The following is a 15,442-nucleotide window of genomic DNA, read 5'->3' as shown; positions in this document are numbered from 1 at the left end:
TGTGTGTGTGTGTGTGTGTGTGTGTGTGTACCCAGCTGGTACTAAACGAACTTGGCAGCAAATAAAGATTAAATATGAAAACATAAATAAGCTCTTATGTTCAACCTTTAACAAATAAATTACATAATTCACTGCTTCAGCACACAGTCCCCCTTAAAAAGTAATGTGTAATACTCCATCTTCTCTCTGCCAATGTTTAATATAAGTTTAATTTTTCATTGTGACTCAGAATGATTGTTAATTTTTCACAATGAGTGTTCTGATGGACGATCAGCTGAAGAGGCTCCAGCTCCTCTAGAGCTCAACTTCTGTAATTATTTTTTTCAGAAGTTTATTTCATTAAAAAAAATAAAAAATAAAACGGAATAAATTCTAAATACAAAAAATAAAAATATATACTTCTGTAAGAATTTAAACCTTTGATCATAACTTCATTAGAGAGTAGAAATGTAAATGAAATTTGATCATTTTTCTGTCCCTAAAGCTTCATGTGAAGCAGCTACAAACTTAAAGAAAAAGACTGAAACCTGAGCAATTAAAAACATCTAAAATTTCTCAAACAAATTCATCCAGAAAGACGTCTAATCGTGGTCTTATCACTCTCTCCTGATATAAAGTTCTGTGGATTATTACGCTCCAAGATAGATAATAAAAGGAGTTAAGACTCTGAAGTCTGGGCAGGTTGGAGCTGTGTTGCAGGTGGAGATTCAGCAGCTGTGGTCAAACAGCCTCTGAACCTACACTTTGAAAATGACAGTCAAGTGATCTCTCGTTGTTTTGTTGTGCATGTGAACACAAGGTGTTACAGTGGAAAGGCTGCAAGGTGCTTTCAAAAATATATATACAGAAATCCTCAGTGAAAGGTGTCATTCACCTGKCCTGTGAGGGCTGTCACTGCGCACACCCACTCACTGTCAATCAGACAGCATGACCCGCCCCACTCTGATCCGATTAAATCTTTGACTGCGGTTCTATTTATTAGGTTAAAAAAAGCATTAGTTTAACCCTTACATGGCTTTAACAAATTTTTTCTTTTATTTTAACAAATGATGGACATCCGTGGCAAAGAACTTTTTTTTCTTGGTTGTCCACCAGACAACCAGYAGGTGGGATCTGGTTGACCCCTGGCMACCATTCTGCTACTTTTAGCTACCGTTTTGCCACATTTAGCTTTTAGCCACTGTTCTGCTAATTTTGGCTAGCCTTTCACAGTTGTTAGCTAATGCACTTCTCCTTTTAGAATAAGAAATCAGTTTCAGCTTCTTCAGCAAATTTAAGCAGTCGGTCTACATTCACACTGCGTTTCACTTAAGTTTTTTTTTTAATCTCTAGTGTTAACTTTATTTCTTTAGCAGTTCACAAACTGTAAGGGATGTGCAGCTAAAATTTTCACAAAGCATAGAAATCATATTTTGTAACAAAATAAAATAATGATAATACTGATGATTAAATCATCCTTGTGTTAACTGTTAAGCTGATTAGTTATATTTGTGTTTGACAGTAACAGTTTCTCCATTTCGTACCTGTGAGCTTTTCCCCTCCACTTGTAGGGCTGAGCAGAGTCTGGGTTGATGCTAATGGCTCTGTCACAGTCTCTGATGGCTGCGTTGGGTTTCTGCATCTTAATGAAGACACTAACACAAAGAACACGGCTCCCATCACTCACGAGTCYTAACTAACGAGCAGCTGGGAGACAAACGACACTCGGGTTCCTCACCTCGCCCTCTTGGCGTAAAGGATTGCTACACGGGGGTTCAGTTTGATGGCTTCAGTGAAAAGATCCAGAGCTTTCTGCAGGTCGCCTGGAGGAGAAAGAAGTGGGGAAAAAAATAGGATTTTTTTTTGGTCTGTGGAGTTATGTTTAAATTCATTACTGGAACCAGGATCTGGTCTGTCGTGGAAATCTTTATTTACCCAAGATAGAAACACGTGATCCAAGAATAAAAAGTACTCCGTGAAATGATCAATCAGGATTTTTTGCAATTGAAAGACACGCATCATGTCACACAGGGCAGTGGTACATGGAATGTGTGCACTGAGGCAGTTTCAAATACACACATTTATACAGTATGTTATCCAAACAGACAAACATCTGTCTTGGTGCCGAAACTGGGCCAAGGAGAGAATGATGTTTGATAAAATGCAACAAGAACAATCACTTCTAAACAGATATTGTCCTGGTTGTGAAACACTTTATCTGAGAGAAAACAGAGGAGAAAGAGTAAAATCATAAATCATGATGACATTTTAAGGTAAGCAAAAGAGGTCGCTGACTCTCGACCTGAGAAGTTAGGGGTAAGTTATTTTTCCAAGACAACTTCCTCCCTTTTGGTCAAACATTGATCGTTAAATAAGGTTTGGCGCCCAACGAACAGGATCCACTAGGAGATTGACAGACCAAGGCCACATCGCAGGTGGACTGATATGAGTGAGCAAGGACTGCTCAGGACCGTGACTCCAGCTGGATCTAAAGAACCTTTTCAACAACAGAAATACGCTGGTGACCACAACCATGATGGATGATCTTAAATAAACAAGACAACATTGGATTTTATTTTTTGCTGTTGAAGAACCTGAGAAGATTTTGAAACATCATCTGCTGAGAGTGAGTACAGAAAAGCTTCAAGATGCCTCCTTACTTTTCCAAAGAGGATTTTTGCCAGCTTCTCCAAGTGTTGGAGCTCAAGATTCATCGTCTGGAAGAGATGAATGCTTTGGAGAACTCAACATGTGTTAAAATGGGTGAGAAGGCTGAGATGAGAGATCAACATGGAGAGGAGATGGAAGCTGCTTCTGAGAGTAAAACTGTATGGAACTCTCTTTGTGCCAGACCAAAAAATCTCTCAGGAAGGATTCAGCTCTTAGATGAAAACGAATGGCCAGAGTTACAGAGAAATGCTTTTTCTCCTCCAGCAAGGAGAAGAAAGCAGAAACAGGCTGGAATCAAAACAACTGATTAACCGCCAGAGAAATGAAGACAGAGCAGTGTTTCTTCAAAACAGATTCACACCACTGGAAGAAACTGGAGAGTCTGAACAAAGTTCATTTCTGATCTCAGAGAGGGACCTGAGACCAGATCCAGATCCAGCTCAAAGCCAAAACAAGTCCAAAGAGAGACTTTCAAGAATCAAGAAATGCTGATCATCACAGATAAAATGGTGAATGAGCTCAGAGGCTTCTGGAACAATAAAAGTCAAAGTTTTGAGTTTGGCTGATAAAGTATCTGACCTCACAGAGAAGATTCTGCAAATAACAGCAGAATACCCAACTCTGAAGATGCTCATCATTCATACATGAAGTGATGAAGTTATGAACAGTCAGAAATCCTGAAGGAGGATTTTATTCAGTTTCTGAATGCAGTTAAAAATCTCAACATGGATGTGTTCCTACAGCAAGAGAGGGGCTGAGAGGTTCAGCAGACTGTTTGTTCTTAATGGTTTTTTGGAAATGTCCTGTGCTGACCACTTTGTGAGATACGTGGATAATTTTAATCTCTTTTGGTAACAAAAACATCTGTTCAAGACTAATGGAATGACTCTGAATAGAGCTGGAGAAGAGCTGTTAGTTTCAAACACGAAGTACTTCCTGAAGTGTTTCCTGTCTGGAAACAACAGAAAACAGCAGCAGTGTGATCAACTGACGTCTGAGGCTGAAGGACAACAGAAGAAAACTGAGACATCGATAGAAAACAACGTGCAAGTGGCTGATAAAGAGACTGAAACAGAACCAGAACCACAGAGAGAGGAGTTACTTCAAGCTGCAGAACCGGAAGAACATCTGGATTCATCAACACTGCAACCGGAGAAACCCAAACCATCTACTAAGAAGGAGAAGGTACACACTACACCCAAGAAAAGGAAGTACTGGTATGGATATGACATTGAGGACGCTGTGGAACAAGCAGAGTATTATTTGGAGTTACACTCAAAGCTACAGCATTGTTCAGCATGGTATAAAGAAAATGGGACAGAAAAGCAGTTTCAAGGGTGGAAAGAGGAATTATGAGCAAATACCCTGATGATGAATATTTTTATGTGTGGGAGGAATAAAAAATTAATTACTGTGGTTGGGATTTTAGAAAAGTACATATTCTTAGGTTTGTGTTGACATACCGTTAATTTCTTAATACATTAAAGGGTTGTTTTTTGTGTTTGTTTTATTGGTCATTTAATGATCAGATGGGGGAGTGTGATGGAACTAAGATTTTAGGTTTAAGCCAGTAATTTATGAAATACTTTAATGACCTAAGTTTTCATGACATGCTGTTCATCAGCTAGGGATGGGTACCTTTGACGTTTGAATCGATTCGGTACCAATATCCGGTACCTGGGAATCGGTACCGGTACTTAACGGTACCAATTTTCGGTACTTTGTGTGTGTTGTTTTTTTAATAATAAACTTTAATTTTTTTTACATATTTCTCAATATATAAAATTTAACAAATATCAAGACAACATCCAACTCTTTGTATTGTAACATCAGTTGTGTAACTTATTTCTTTAAAGTGCAAACTCTTGAAAACAACAAGACTGTTTTGTCTTATTGTACAAATTAAAATCCAGCTCGATGTATTTCTATTAATATCATTTCCCCGCTAGAAAAATTGTGTGATGGAGGTCCATGGAAGGCAAATAAGTTTAAAATCAAATAATCAAAAGAGGATGGAGTTAAAATAAATAAAAGTTATTCAAGCTACGTTTTGAGCATCCAAAATGCGTCCAACACTTCAAGTTAGCTGCTTGTGCTCTTTAGGTCAGACGTGTTCGGCCTGTCGGGAAGCTCCTCTGTTGTTTTCCTCTACCGGTCTCTGTTTAATGGCAGATGAAATAAAGAAAGTGGTGGTACTTTATTTACTTTGAACAAGCGAACGTCATGCTCACAAGATAATTAATCCACCAGATAATTCAGAGGTGGTCTGTTCGGCGCGTTTTTCTCCAGGAGCTGCGAGGCTCGCTCTCATGCGATGTTCATACCGAGCTCTGCTTCTCTCTGTTTACTAAAACTAGCAGCTTCTGACGTCATTACACTTTTGCGTCATGCTGCGTTCAGGACAAGCATGGAAAACTCACTACTCTTACGCCAAACCGGTCGCAATGATATGTTTAGGTACCAAAACATGGTACCGTTTGATGTTACGTGAATAGGTTCTTGGTAGTACCGACAGAATTCGGTCTTTACATTTTTAAAAAGTTTCAAATTCGGTACCCATCCCTATCATCAGCAGATTGAATGATTAAAGTCAGAACAAGATTTGCTAACAACAGTCATTCCTAGATACCACTTGTGTTTATCTTTGTGTTTTCCTTTGACCCAGCATTTCCTTAGGATGAAACCTTGCTTTATTAAGATGACATAATGGTGTTTGTTAAACAGTATATATATATGAGGCCTCAGCTGCCTCAGAGAAGCAGAGACAGGAGCAGAGAGCAGGGGGACAGTCTGCTCTCTGTGTTCCTGTTGCAAATGAAACTCAGCTGATCATTTCCAAGGAGTACCTTCATTCTTGGACCACATATTTCTGTCTTTGTTAAATAAATATTTCCATAACATGGTCTGTGTTTATCTACCTTCTCCAAGAGCATTAATGGCCTCGACCTTCTTCTCGTTGGCCTGATCCATCATCTCTTCTGTGACCTGAATAAAAGGATCATGTTTTATTACAGTTTATCTGACAAGTCTTTGTGAATTACAACCTGAGTGACAAAAAGAAAAACGTCTCACCTCAACATTTTCAAACTCGCCCATTTCCTGTGGCTCAACCAGGTCCGGCTCGATCACCCCCTCGTTGTCGATTTCTGAAAGACATTTTTTTGATCTATTATGACAAGATTAAAACCTGTGAAGTTTCATGATTATATTTGCAGCGCGTAGAGTGAAATGTGACAAATTAACTTGTATTTCTGATACAAAATTAGCATAAAAAAGCATTAATGAGCTTCCATGACACTGACAACCAGATTGTTTGGAGACTAGACCCTTTTGAGGAGACTTTTAAGAGAAGCTAAACAGCTGCTAACACTAAATTTTAATGAATTCGGGCATGAAGTTCTCCAAATCTAAATAATTAACCAGCATGTCATTTCTACTGCTGTTCAGAAAGATTAAAATATATTTACATTGTATTTTAAACTTGAGCCTTATAAAACATAATTTCTGTATGCCAAAAAAAGAAAAAAAAAAGGAAAATATTAAACACAATTTGAAAAAAAGAACTGTAGTATTTGTTACCGATGTCACTCTCCTCACTCTCAGACGCCACAGCGGGCTCAGGTTCAGGAGGTGAAGCTGCTGAAGGAGGGGGACCACAGGGACAGCCACTCTAAAGGTCAGAACTCTGTTAGAAACATTATTTCCTGTGTCAGAAACTGATATTCTGATTTAAAACGGATTTAGAAAAACTACCTGACATGAATCCTTTTTCTTCTCCTCAGGAGGAAGTGTTGCTCCCATGCTGCAAGATAAAATTATAAGAACAATTTAGAAATCATAACAAACTTGGCAAATAAAACGTCTTTATAAGCTTTATTCTGTTGCAGATGTTTTTCCCATTGAGGTGGCTAGATTTGTCCTTTTCTTATTTATCTTTAAACAGATGTTCAATTAGCAAACCAGCAGCATGTAACAGAAAACTAATCAGAACACAGCTTGAACTCCAGCTGTCCTGTTGGTCGCTTTCTCTTCTGACACAATCTGAAAAAAAGTGAAAGTTTAATCTGATGGCCTTAAATGACTTCTCATAAACAGCAAAACAATGTCACAGCAGAAACTGACGTTTAATCAACACATATTCAAATTTATCACAATTGTTGCCCAATAAATGTTTGTCAAAAAAGCTGAAAAAATGTGCTTCAACTTTAACAAATCAGTGTGTTTAATTTTCAATCATACATTAGAATGAGAAAATTTTCATATTTTTGTTTACATTATAAAAGATAAATAAAGGGAAACTTTTACTTCAGCTTTTTGAAGTGGGGTTTTGTGGACGTTATAAACAGTTAATATCTTACCTGTTGTAGATAGCTCTTTGAACAACCTGAGTTTGAAACCAGGTTTAATTCTGACCAGACTGATAAGCTAATGTTTAGTCTGAGTCTTAAAACAACTTATTAATAAACCCTGGGGGCTCAATCATGATTTCGGTTCAGTTCAGTTTTCATTTCAGTACCTTTATTGTCCCCCCAAGGAGGGAAATTTCATTTGCAGCCAAGCATTTCCAACATACAACACAACATATAATACATAGACAGTGTCGAAGCATACAAGCAGCAATTTATAAAGGTTTAAAGAAATTTTAAAACTATAAATTTTGAAATTTAAAAATATGATTACTCTGGGTACAAAAGGAGTTCTACCATCTTTAATATGATACAAATGATTGTTTCTATTGGTATTCTTGCATTGTTCAAACCTCAGTTCTGCATTTTTGCATTATGACCAACTTCCAGCCCGATTTCTGCAACCCAGATCTCTGGGGTTCTATTAGGGCCGGGCTGGGCTGCTGGGCTTGATTTTACGTTGGCCATTAATTGGTTGGTTGTACTTCATTCATAGAATTAGCTTACCTTCTCCTCATCTTTCATGGCCACTTCAGCGCACAGCTAACCAGGTTAGTTTCACTAACCACTAATGCACTAAACCAGAAMCTTAGCTCCGCTAATGCTAAACAAAATTTAGAGGACGCTAAACCAGAGTTCAACCAGAGCTCCGTCTAACTTGTGATACTTTCAGTTTACCCCTTTCAGAATAAAAGCATTTATTTGATCCAGTTTGTATTTTTTATAAATTCAAGTAATGGCAAATACTTTCTCTACCATATTTTATATGTTAGTTCTTTATGTACTCATTTAAAAATTGTTAAATGTTTTATTTTTTGATGCTCGTTTGATGCATGTTGAATTATATGGTCAAGATGCTACATAAGGTACAAAACAGTTTTTATTTTGGGATAAATGGTCTAAAAATAGAAGTTTTACACTTGTGAATTTTTTTTAGTGAACTTAAAATTAGCAGAAGCCATTTTAGTGGAAGCTAATCGGTCTGCTAATGGTTCCCAAAGCTAGCAAAAAAACATAATCTGCAGATCTGTGCCCACCACTGATACAAAATCATTATACACTCTCATGTATCTTTCTGCTGTGTTTCTTGTAGCAGCACACAGCCTTCTCCGGTTCTACTTAACTTGTTTTATTGAGAGAAAGAATGATGAACAATAGCACGAGCTTTGTTCTTTTTATTGCTGGATGGGTGTTGTAAAAAGTGACATCACGTGAGCCTTGAGGGTCCTCGCTACGACAATATTGCCCACTTGCAAAAACAATAGGGCTGTGTAGAGCCGGGGAAGAAACGGGCCAGGCCGGAGCTTGCAATGCAAAAACGCCATGTGTCCGTGTGATGAACTGATGAACTGATGAACCTGTCCAGGGTTTCCACCGAAGCAGGTACAGAAAATGGATGGATGATCATGATGATGATGTTTTTTCAAATTATCCTGTTTGGAACATTTATATTGAATTCCATTCATTTTTGTGGCCTAAGGCTGAGCTTAACCCCAAACTGAACTCTAAAATCACGTCCCATCACATCAGAACTAGGCTTTAGTCCCCCATGAGGACTACTGGTTCAGACTGGACCAGAATTTTTTTTTTTTTTTTTTTTTACTGGTGGGCGGGTCAGAGCACGTGGTGAGTCAAGCAATTGTTGAAGTGATAAAAATTTATGACAAAGATAGTTATTAAATGAATCACCCCAACACCAGCAGTATTAAACAGCGAGCAAACAGAAGCCATGAACACCGTCTCTGGTTCATGAAGACGGACTGACCTCTGCAGCCAGGACCGGAAGAAGCTCATCTCTGGAAGGTGCAGGATCTCCGGGTTGGTCTCGCATAGTTGCACAAAGCCCTTCAGTTCGGCCACTTTTCGTGGGTCCATGGTGGTGTGTCACCGTCCAGCGCACGGAGCCCTGCAGGCGGGTGGGAATGAGTGTGAAAAACAAGCAACTTCACCAAGTCGGGCTTTGTTTGTGTGCTTTAGCTGCTAACGTTAATACCCTCAGAGCGACTAAAGCTGTGTGCGACGACCGTATGAGCCCCACTCACTTTGTTCATTTAAATATACACAAAATTCAGCTTCCTGCAATTAAAAAGGCCCACGTTAAAGTAGTAAAATTACTATTTTGGAGGTCGAAAAGCCAGAAGTTTCTGGAAATGTGAATCAATGCGTGACGCGTTGCCTGTTTGACGCATGATGATAACACGGATGCCGTAAATAAAACGCGGTGTTTGCCTGTTTCTCAGTTTCTAAAATGCAAACGCACCTGATTTTCAAAAAAATGCACAACGTAGAGGAGAAACACCGTAGAGGAAGGCTTTGGTCGATTTTATGTTCCACAACAACACTGCTGCTTCCCTGGTGGTGGCGAAGCGCCTGTGTGTTTTATATTCAGGCAGATTATTGGACAGCCTTGGATTCATGAGTAAATTTGAGCCCTCGGTCAGGGCTGTCAGGTACTTCTTCAGATCAAATTGGAAGGATTACAGTAACATCAATTCATGAAATATTTTGCTGACAGACAAATAAAGTTTTAAGAAAAGATGCTACTACTGACAGAACGTGGTCCAGAAACTGACAGTTGAAATTATTAAAGAAAATGCATTATAAATTTAATTCAGCACGAACTTTTGGAAAACTTGATTCTTCACAGTTGTCTGAGTCAAAAAAAAAAAAAAAAATAGAGAGAGCAAATTAAAAGAAAACGTAATTATTTTGCAAAAATAATCAAGACATCACAGTGTCAGGACAGAGACTTGATACATAGAGCAAATGTAAACAAAAATAATTAGTAATTACGGGGGGGAAGTGATTGTGGGTAAGCTGAAAGAAATTGGCTGGATCATTTGGGATTCATCTACAGAAATACAAATTGCAACTTTTATTAAAAGAGAAAGTTTAGATCTATAAATAAATATATTCCTAAGTGCCCCATGCCGTTCTAGGGGAGTTTGGAGTATGCTCATAAATCTATGTAAAAACAACAACAACAGTGGAAACAAAATTAACAGATGAAGCACTAAAATCTTTGAGATAGATTGTTTTCAAATTGCACCAGTTCACTGTTGTCTTGGTCTCTTGAGCCAGCCATTACCATATTAATATGCATAATATATAATATGGTCTTTTAACGCGTTATCTGAAACTGGTAAGATAATAACTGTTTATAACCTTTCCACAGAACTGCACTTTGAAAATTCTGAATTATTCCTTTAAGGATTAAACAGAAGAAAACAAACCCACGGTGAATTAAAGAGAAGTGAATTGTTAATTGATACTTAGTGATGAATGTGGATCTTTTAAAGCTGAATGAGAAACATGTTACATGTTGAACAAAGCACCATGAGAGATACACAAAGACACAAAAAACATTACTGTCTGCCTTTGGCTGCAGGCAATAATAACGCCATTAAAATGCAATCCTTATTTATAAAAGCAAATTTTTCTATTTTTAATTCATTTAAACAGTTTTCTTGATGAGTACTTGTAAAACCTCATTTCAGGATATCTGTAGAAACCAGAGGAAGACATCAGGAAAAAAACAACAACAATGATTTACTTCATGGCTCGGCTCCTCTTCATCATTTATTTATGGTGGAGAGGCTGCATCGGTGCAATACTGTCAAGCTCCTACACTACTCCCCATCGCTTATAAAGGAGAGCCCAACCTAATTTGACACCTCTGACTGAGGAGGACTCTAAAGCACAGCATTGTTGTTTTTTCCTGTTTTATTTTTATTTTATTTTTGTTTTTTAATGGTCTCAAATGTCTACAACCACAGCACACCACAATACATCCAGAAGGATGACATCCACAAAAACAAAAACAACAACAAAAAAAAAGGTATAATCTGTAGTTTTTAGGGAAATTATTGTTATCATCTGCTACCAAAAAGTGAAATGTATGTAATTATGTTGTTTGCTAGTAAAATATCTCATAAATCACTGGACAGATAAAAAAAATCGACATCTAATTAATTAATCTGATTAAAGATGGCTGCCACGGCTTCTCAAACTTAGCAAAATTATATGGCTATAACCCAGTAAATTTTACAGATAGTGAGCTAAAATTAAGTTTGAAAGTATCTGAGAGTCATCCTCAACACATATTTGAAGAATACGGTTTAAACTTTGCAACTGACCATTGAAGCCGACTCTGTTTGTTCATTAGTAAAATATCTCACATCTTCTGAGCAGATTTTAATGAAAGTCTTCGAAGGTAACCTATGGATGTACGTCTATCTCAGTTATACATATATCAAGCTAAAATGTGAGTCATTCCCATCACACACAATTGTGCGAGATTTTGTGCAATTTTGTTTTAAGATTTAACTACAACAATTCTAACAAAAGGAAAAAAATTGTATAGGTCCTCTGGACGGGTTCTTCTCTAATGAAACGTTTCGTCTCTCCTCCAAGAGACTTCTTCAGTCTGAGAGTTTCAGGCAAAATTCAGGCTTTTAAGCCCTGCCTCCATGTGACTGAAACTCACATCACATGGATATCGTTCATACCTAATTAATACCTATTGTTAACAGGGGGTGGAGTGATACTGGCAATAGCAGCACTGTAGGAGGGGGACAGCTGAAAACGGAGGCCCCCACCTCTGTTTAATGATGGACGGTCTTTCTTTACAAAACTGGCTTCTTTTACTCCTCTCTCAAACCAGCGTTCCTCCCTATCAAGAATGAGAACATCTTCATCTCTGAAAGAGTGACCGCTGGCCTGTAAATGAGTGAAAACTGCAGAGTTCTGGCCATTAGATGTAACTCGTCTGTGTTGGGACATTCTTTTGAACAGTGGCTGCTTTGTTTRCCCGATGTATAACTGGTCGCAGTCCTCCTGGCACTTAACAGCATATACAACATTGCTCTGTTTGTGCCGGGGCACCGGATCTTTGGGGTGAACCAGCCTTTGCCGTAATGTGTTTTGGGGTTTGAAAGCTACTGGGACATCATGTTTAGAAAATAAACGTCTCAGTTTCTCCGAAACACCCGCAACATACGGAATAAGCACTGGTTTGGGTRTGGGTTTGGGGTCTTCATTTTCACCTGAAGGTTGCATGGAATCCTGTCTGTGTTTCCTGTCTGCTTTCAGGAAAGCCCAGTCAGGATAACCACACTGCTCCAGGGCCTGTTGTGTGTGATTTCTCTTTCTSCCTGGCTCCTGGGTTTGTAGGGACACTGTCTGCTCTGTGGTACAGAGTCCTGATCACTCCTAACTTGTGTTCCAGTGGGTGGTGGGAGTCAAAACGCAAATATTGGTCTGTGTGGGTGGGCTTACGATACACGCCAGTTTCCAACCGTCCTCCATTCCTTTTGATTTTTTACCTGGATTACTGAGATGCATCAGGACAATTCTAACAATTATTTCTCAACATGAGGTTAATTTAGTTTAGGTTATTAAAAGTAAAGAGGAGGGCGATATGCATTCCTTCGAGGAATGCTTCATTAGATAAATGAACACAGCACAGATTTATAATAGCACACAAGGATGGAAAAGGCGCCAGTTGGCTAAAGGGGGCGTGGTTAAACCTCTGTGCCTGACAAACCAAACTCAGGGCAGTAGTTTTCATCTTTCGTCAAACGTGGCTAACAGCGCTGAGAGCGGTGAGCTAACTAAATATAAAGGGAATGATTATAATTAAGAACATATTAAAGTTGTTGTGATTTAACCTCGTTTAGCTGTGGTTTTTACAGATGACAGGACTGTTTACTTGTCTCTGGTTGACTCTCTGTGTCCTCACAGGGTTGACATGCAGTGACTGATCCGTGTCCTCCAGCTGCTCCAACATGTTGTCCCCGGTCTGCAGCTCTGTGAGGTCCGCTGTCAGACTCCTGCCGCGGCGGAACAGGGCTGGAGGTGGGACATCTACCAAAAATAACTGTTACTTTCCAGAAATAACTTCTTCGTGATTCTTGAAAAAGTTTAATCTCTTCTTAGGGTGTTTTATTTTCTACATTATGTTCCCACATTGCTTAGAAAGTGGTTCCCAAACTTTTCAGCATTTTGACCCGCAAAACACCAGCAGCAGAGACCTGTGCCCCCTGCTGTTGTTGGTTGATGAACATTGTTTTCACGTCAAATAAACAAGAGCATAGGAACAATATTTATTACTCTCGTTTTGTCTATTTTAAGTACACTATCTTTACTCTTTTGTAACAACAACGGCAAAAAATATTGATAGTTGTAATTTTTTAGTGTAATTAATTCAGAAAATCTTTTCGGGACTCCCATCTTGATGTTTCGGGACCCCACTGTGGGAACCACTGAAAGGGGCTGTTCATACTTGTTACAAATCTGCTTTGGGTGATTTGCCTGCAGGTGGTCAGCTCTGACAGGGATGTGGATAAAAATGTGTTTATCCCATACCAATATTAAACCTGACAGTGAGGAGAAGATTAAAAACKCTTTAAAAATTACACCAAAATCATGTAAGCATCTCAAGTATTAAGAAAGTTATGGAAGGTTTTTTTTGTACGTAATCAAGCTCATGATTTCTGCCTTCATAAGCATTTCGCCTTATTACTTCCTTTTCCTTTCTTTTTTTRCTTTTTTGCTCATAACTTCTTTTATGTCCAAAATATCATCATGAAATTTTCAGAAATGGTCCACTTTCTGTTTTATTTAGGAAGGATCTTGTTTCCCAAAAACAAATACTTTACAAAATCCAATGTAAATGTAGCAGAAAAGATATAAAATAATGTTAAAAGACTCATGTCACCAAACTGCATCAAATCAACTTGATGTATCTTGGAAATCCATGAAGTGAATACCATTTAAAAACTATGTTGACGTAAACAAAACTCAGCCAATGATAGTGTGTGAAATGTGTCACGTGACAAAGAGCGTCAGCACTTTTTACTAATCATTTTCACCACAGACAGTTCTGTAGTGGAAAAAACATGCCTCAACATTTCAATAAAATTTGGAACAAAGGCATATAAAATAATGTCCTTCATGTAAGCTTGACTATTTAAAGGGTCACTGGAAAAAAGTCAGTGATTTTATATGTGTCAAATTTGTTGAAATAATGAAATAGAGCAATAATTAGCCCGGTCTCCCTCAGTGAAGCATTGTGCAATCCAGTCACAGTGGTCTAGGAAGAAAATGGCAGCCGCTACACTTTGGTTGCAGGCAGCCCACATAGATCGCTGCCCACGACGACCACACCCTATGTGGGCCGTAGGCCGCTCATGTAGGCTGCATAAARGCAGASTTGCAAAGTAACTAAWTACAAATARTTTGTTACTGTACTTAAATAGAAAATTTGGCTATTTGTACTTTACTGAGTAATTATTTTTCAGCTGACTTTATACTTCTACTCCTTACATTTTCACACAGTTATCTGTACTTTCTACTAAGAAGTAGAACATTGTTACTAGGGATGCATTGATATGAAAATTTCAGCAGATATCGATAGTCAATATTAATATTGGTGTTTTGGCTGATAACCAACACGTGTGTGTGCGCACAAACACACGGCTTTTTTTCGATACTATATAAAAAAATAAATTAAAAACAGACCGCTGACATGGCTCTCTGCTTCAGTTATTTCTGGCTGCATAGTGTCACTATCACTGTCTTGATCAAATAGACACCGCTCAACCAACCATTTCCCCTCTCAAAACAGAAACACAAATGGCAACAAGAAGTCAATACTGGACGTTAATATCAGATACAGTTTTACTTATCAGACCAATACCGATGTTGACGCCAATTTGTCGTTCATCCCTAGTCGTAACCCCTATTCCTTTTGATTTGTTTTCATTCCAGCTTGTAAAATAACCTATCCAGACAAATTGTGCCTCCTGGATAGAGTGAATTTAATTGTGGTTGGATGGGAAGTTTAAATATATGCCATTCTGACACCATATTAGTTTGTACAAAAATCATGTGACACTCCAACAGAAAACAGACATACAGTGGGGTGCGAAAGTTTGGGCAGCCTTGTTAATTTTCCTGATTTACCTTTATAAACCGCTGATTAGTTGAATGAAAAAAAATCAGTTAAATATATCATATAGGGGACAAACATAGTGATATTTGAGAAGTGAAATAAAGTTGATATTATTTACTGAAAATGTGCAATAATTGGTTAAACAAGATTAGGCAGGTGCATATACTGTATTTGGGCACCATAAAAAAARCTTAACTCAATATTTAGTAGATCCTCCTTTCACAGAAATAACAGCCTCTAAACGCTTTCTATAGCTTCTAATGAGAGTCTGGATTGTGGCTGAAGGTATTTTAGACCARTCTTCTTTACAAAACATCTCTAGTTCATTCAGGTTTGATGGTCTCTGAGAATGGACAGCTCTCTTTAAGTAACACCACAGATTTTCAAAAATATTTAGGTCTGGGGACTGAGATGGCCATTCCAGAATGTTGTA

The 15,442-nt window shown here is 38.2% G+C and overlaps 2 protein-coding genes across 3 annotated transcripts in view; one reads left to right on the top strand and one right to left on the bottom strand.

Annotated features, from left to right (window-relative positions):
- st13 (ST13 Hsp70 interacting protein) overlaps window positions 1–9,436 on the bottom strand; it is a 13,289-nt gene extending 3,853 nt beyond the window's left edge. The window contains exons 1-8 of one of the 2 annotated variants that reach the window (XM_014012890.1): window positions 9,316–9,436; window positions 8,821–8,961; window positions 6,403–6,451; window positions 6,229–6,319; window positions 5,722–5,795; window positions 5,568–5,634; window positions 1,718–1,802; window positions 1,524–1,634 (exon numbers count right to left, since the gene is read on the bottom strand). In XM_014012890.1, the coding sequence (XP_013868344.1) occupies window positions 1,524–1,634; window positions 1,718–1,802; window positions 5,568–5,634; window positions 5,722–5,795; window positions 6,229–6,319; window positions 6,403–6,451; window positions 8,821–8,930 (587 nt within the window). In that variant the 5' untranslated portion in view covers window positions 8,931–8,961; window positions 9,316–9,436. Of the gene's footprint in view, window positions 1–1,523; window positions 1,635–1,717; window positions 1,803–5,567; window positions 5,635–5,721; window positions 5,796–6,228; window positions 6,320–6,402; window positions 6,452–8,820; window positions 8,962–9,097; window positions 9,121–9,315 lie in introns of those variants that run through there. The other variant, XM_014012891.1, reaches the window with a different exon arrangement.
- Window positions 9,437–12,565: 3,129 nt separating this feature from the next.
- The window catches only part of xpnpep3 (X-prolyl aminopeptidase 3, mitochondrial), a 24,157-nt gene continuing 21,280 nt past the window's right edge, over window positions 12,566–15,442 (top strand). The window contains exons 1-2 of the mRNA XM_014012889.1: window positions 12,566–12,658; window positions 12,798–12,911. Of these exons, the coding sequence (XP_013868343.1) occupies window positions 12,842–12,911 (70 nt within the window). The 5' untranslated portion in view covers window positions 12,566–12,658; window positions 12,798–12,841. The remainder of the gene's footprint in view (window positions 12,659–12,797; window positions 12,912–15,442) is intronic.

The sequence above is a fragment of the Austrofundulus limnaeus genome, unplaced genomic scaffold (assembly GCF_001266775.1).
Source record: "Austrofundulus limnaeus strain Quisiro unplaced genomic scaffold, Austrofundulus_limnaeus-1.0 Scaffold96, whole genome shotgun sequence".
Taxonomy (NCBI): Eukaryota; Metazoa; Chordata; class Actinopteri; order Cyprinodontiformes; family Rivulidae; genus Austrofundulus; species Austrofundulus limnaeus.
The sequence above is the reverse complement of the archived record's forward strand: the minus strand, read 5'-3'. Positions and strand labels throughout refer to the sequence as shown.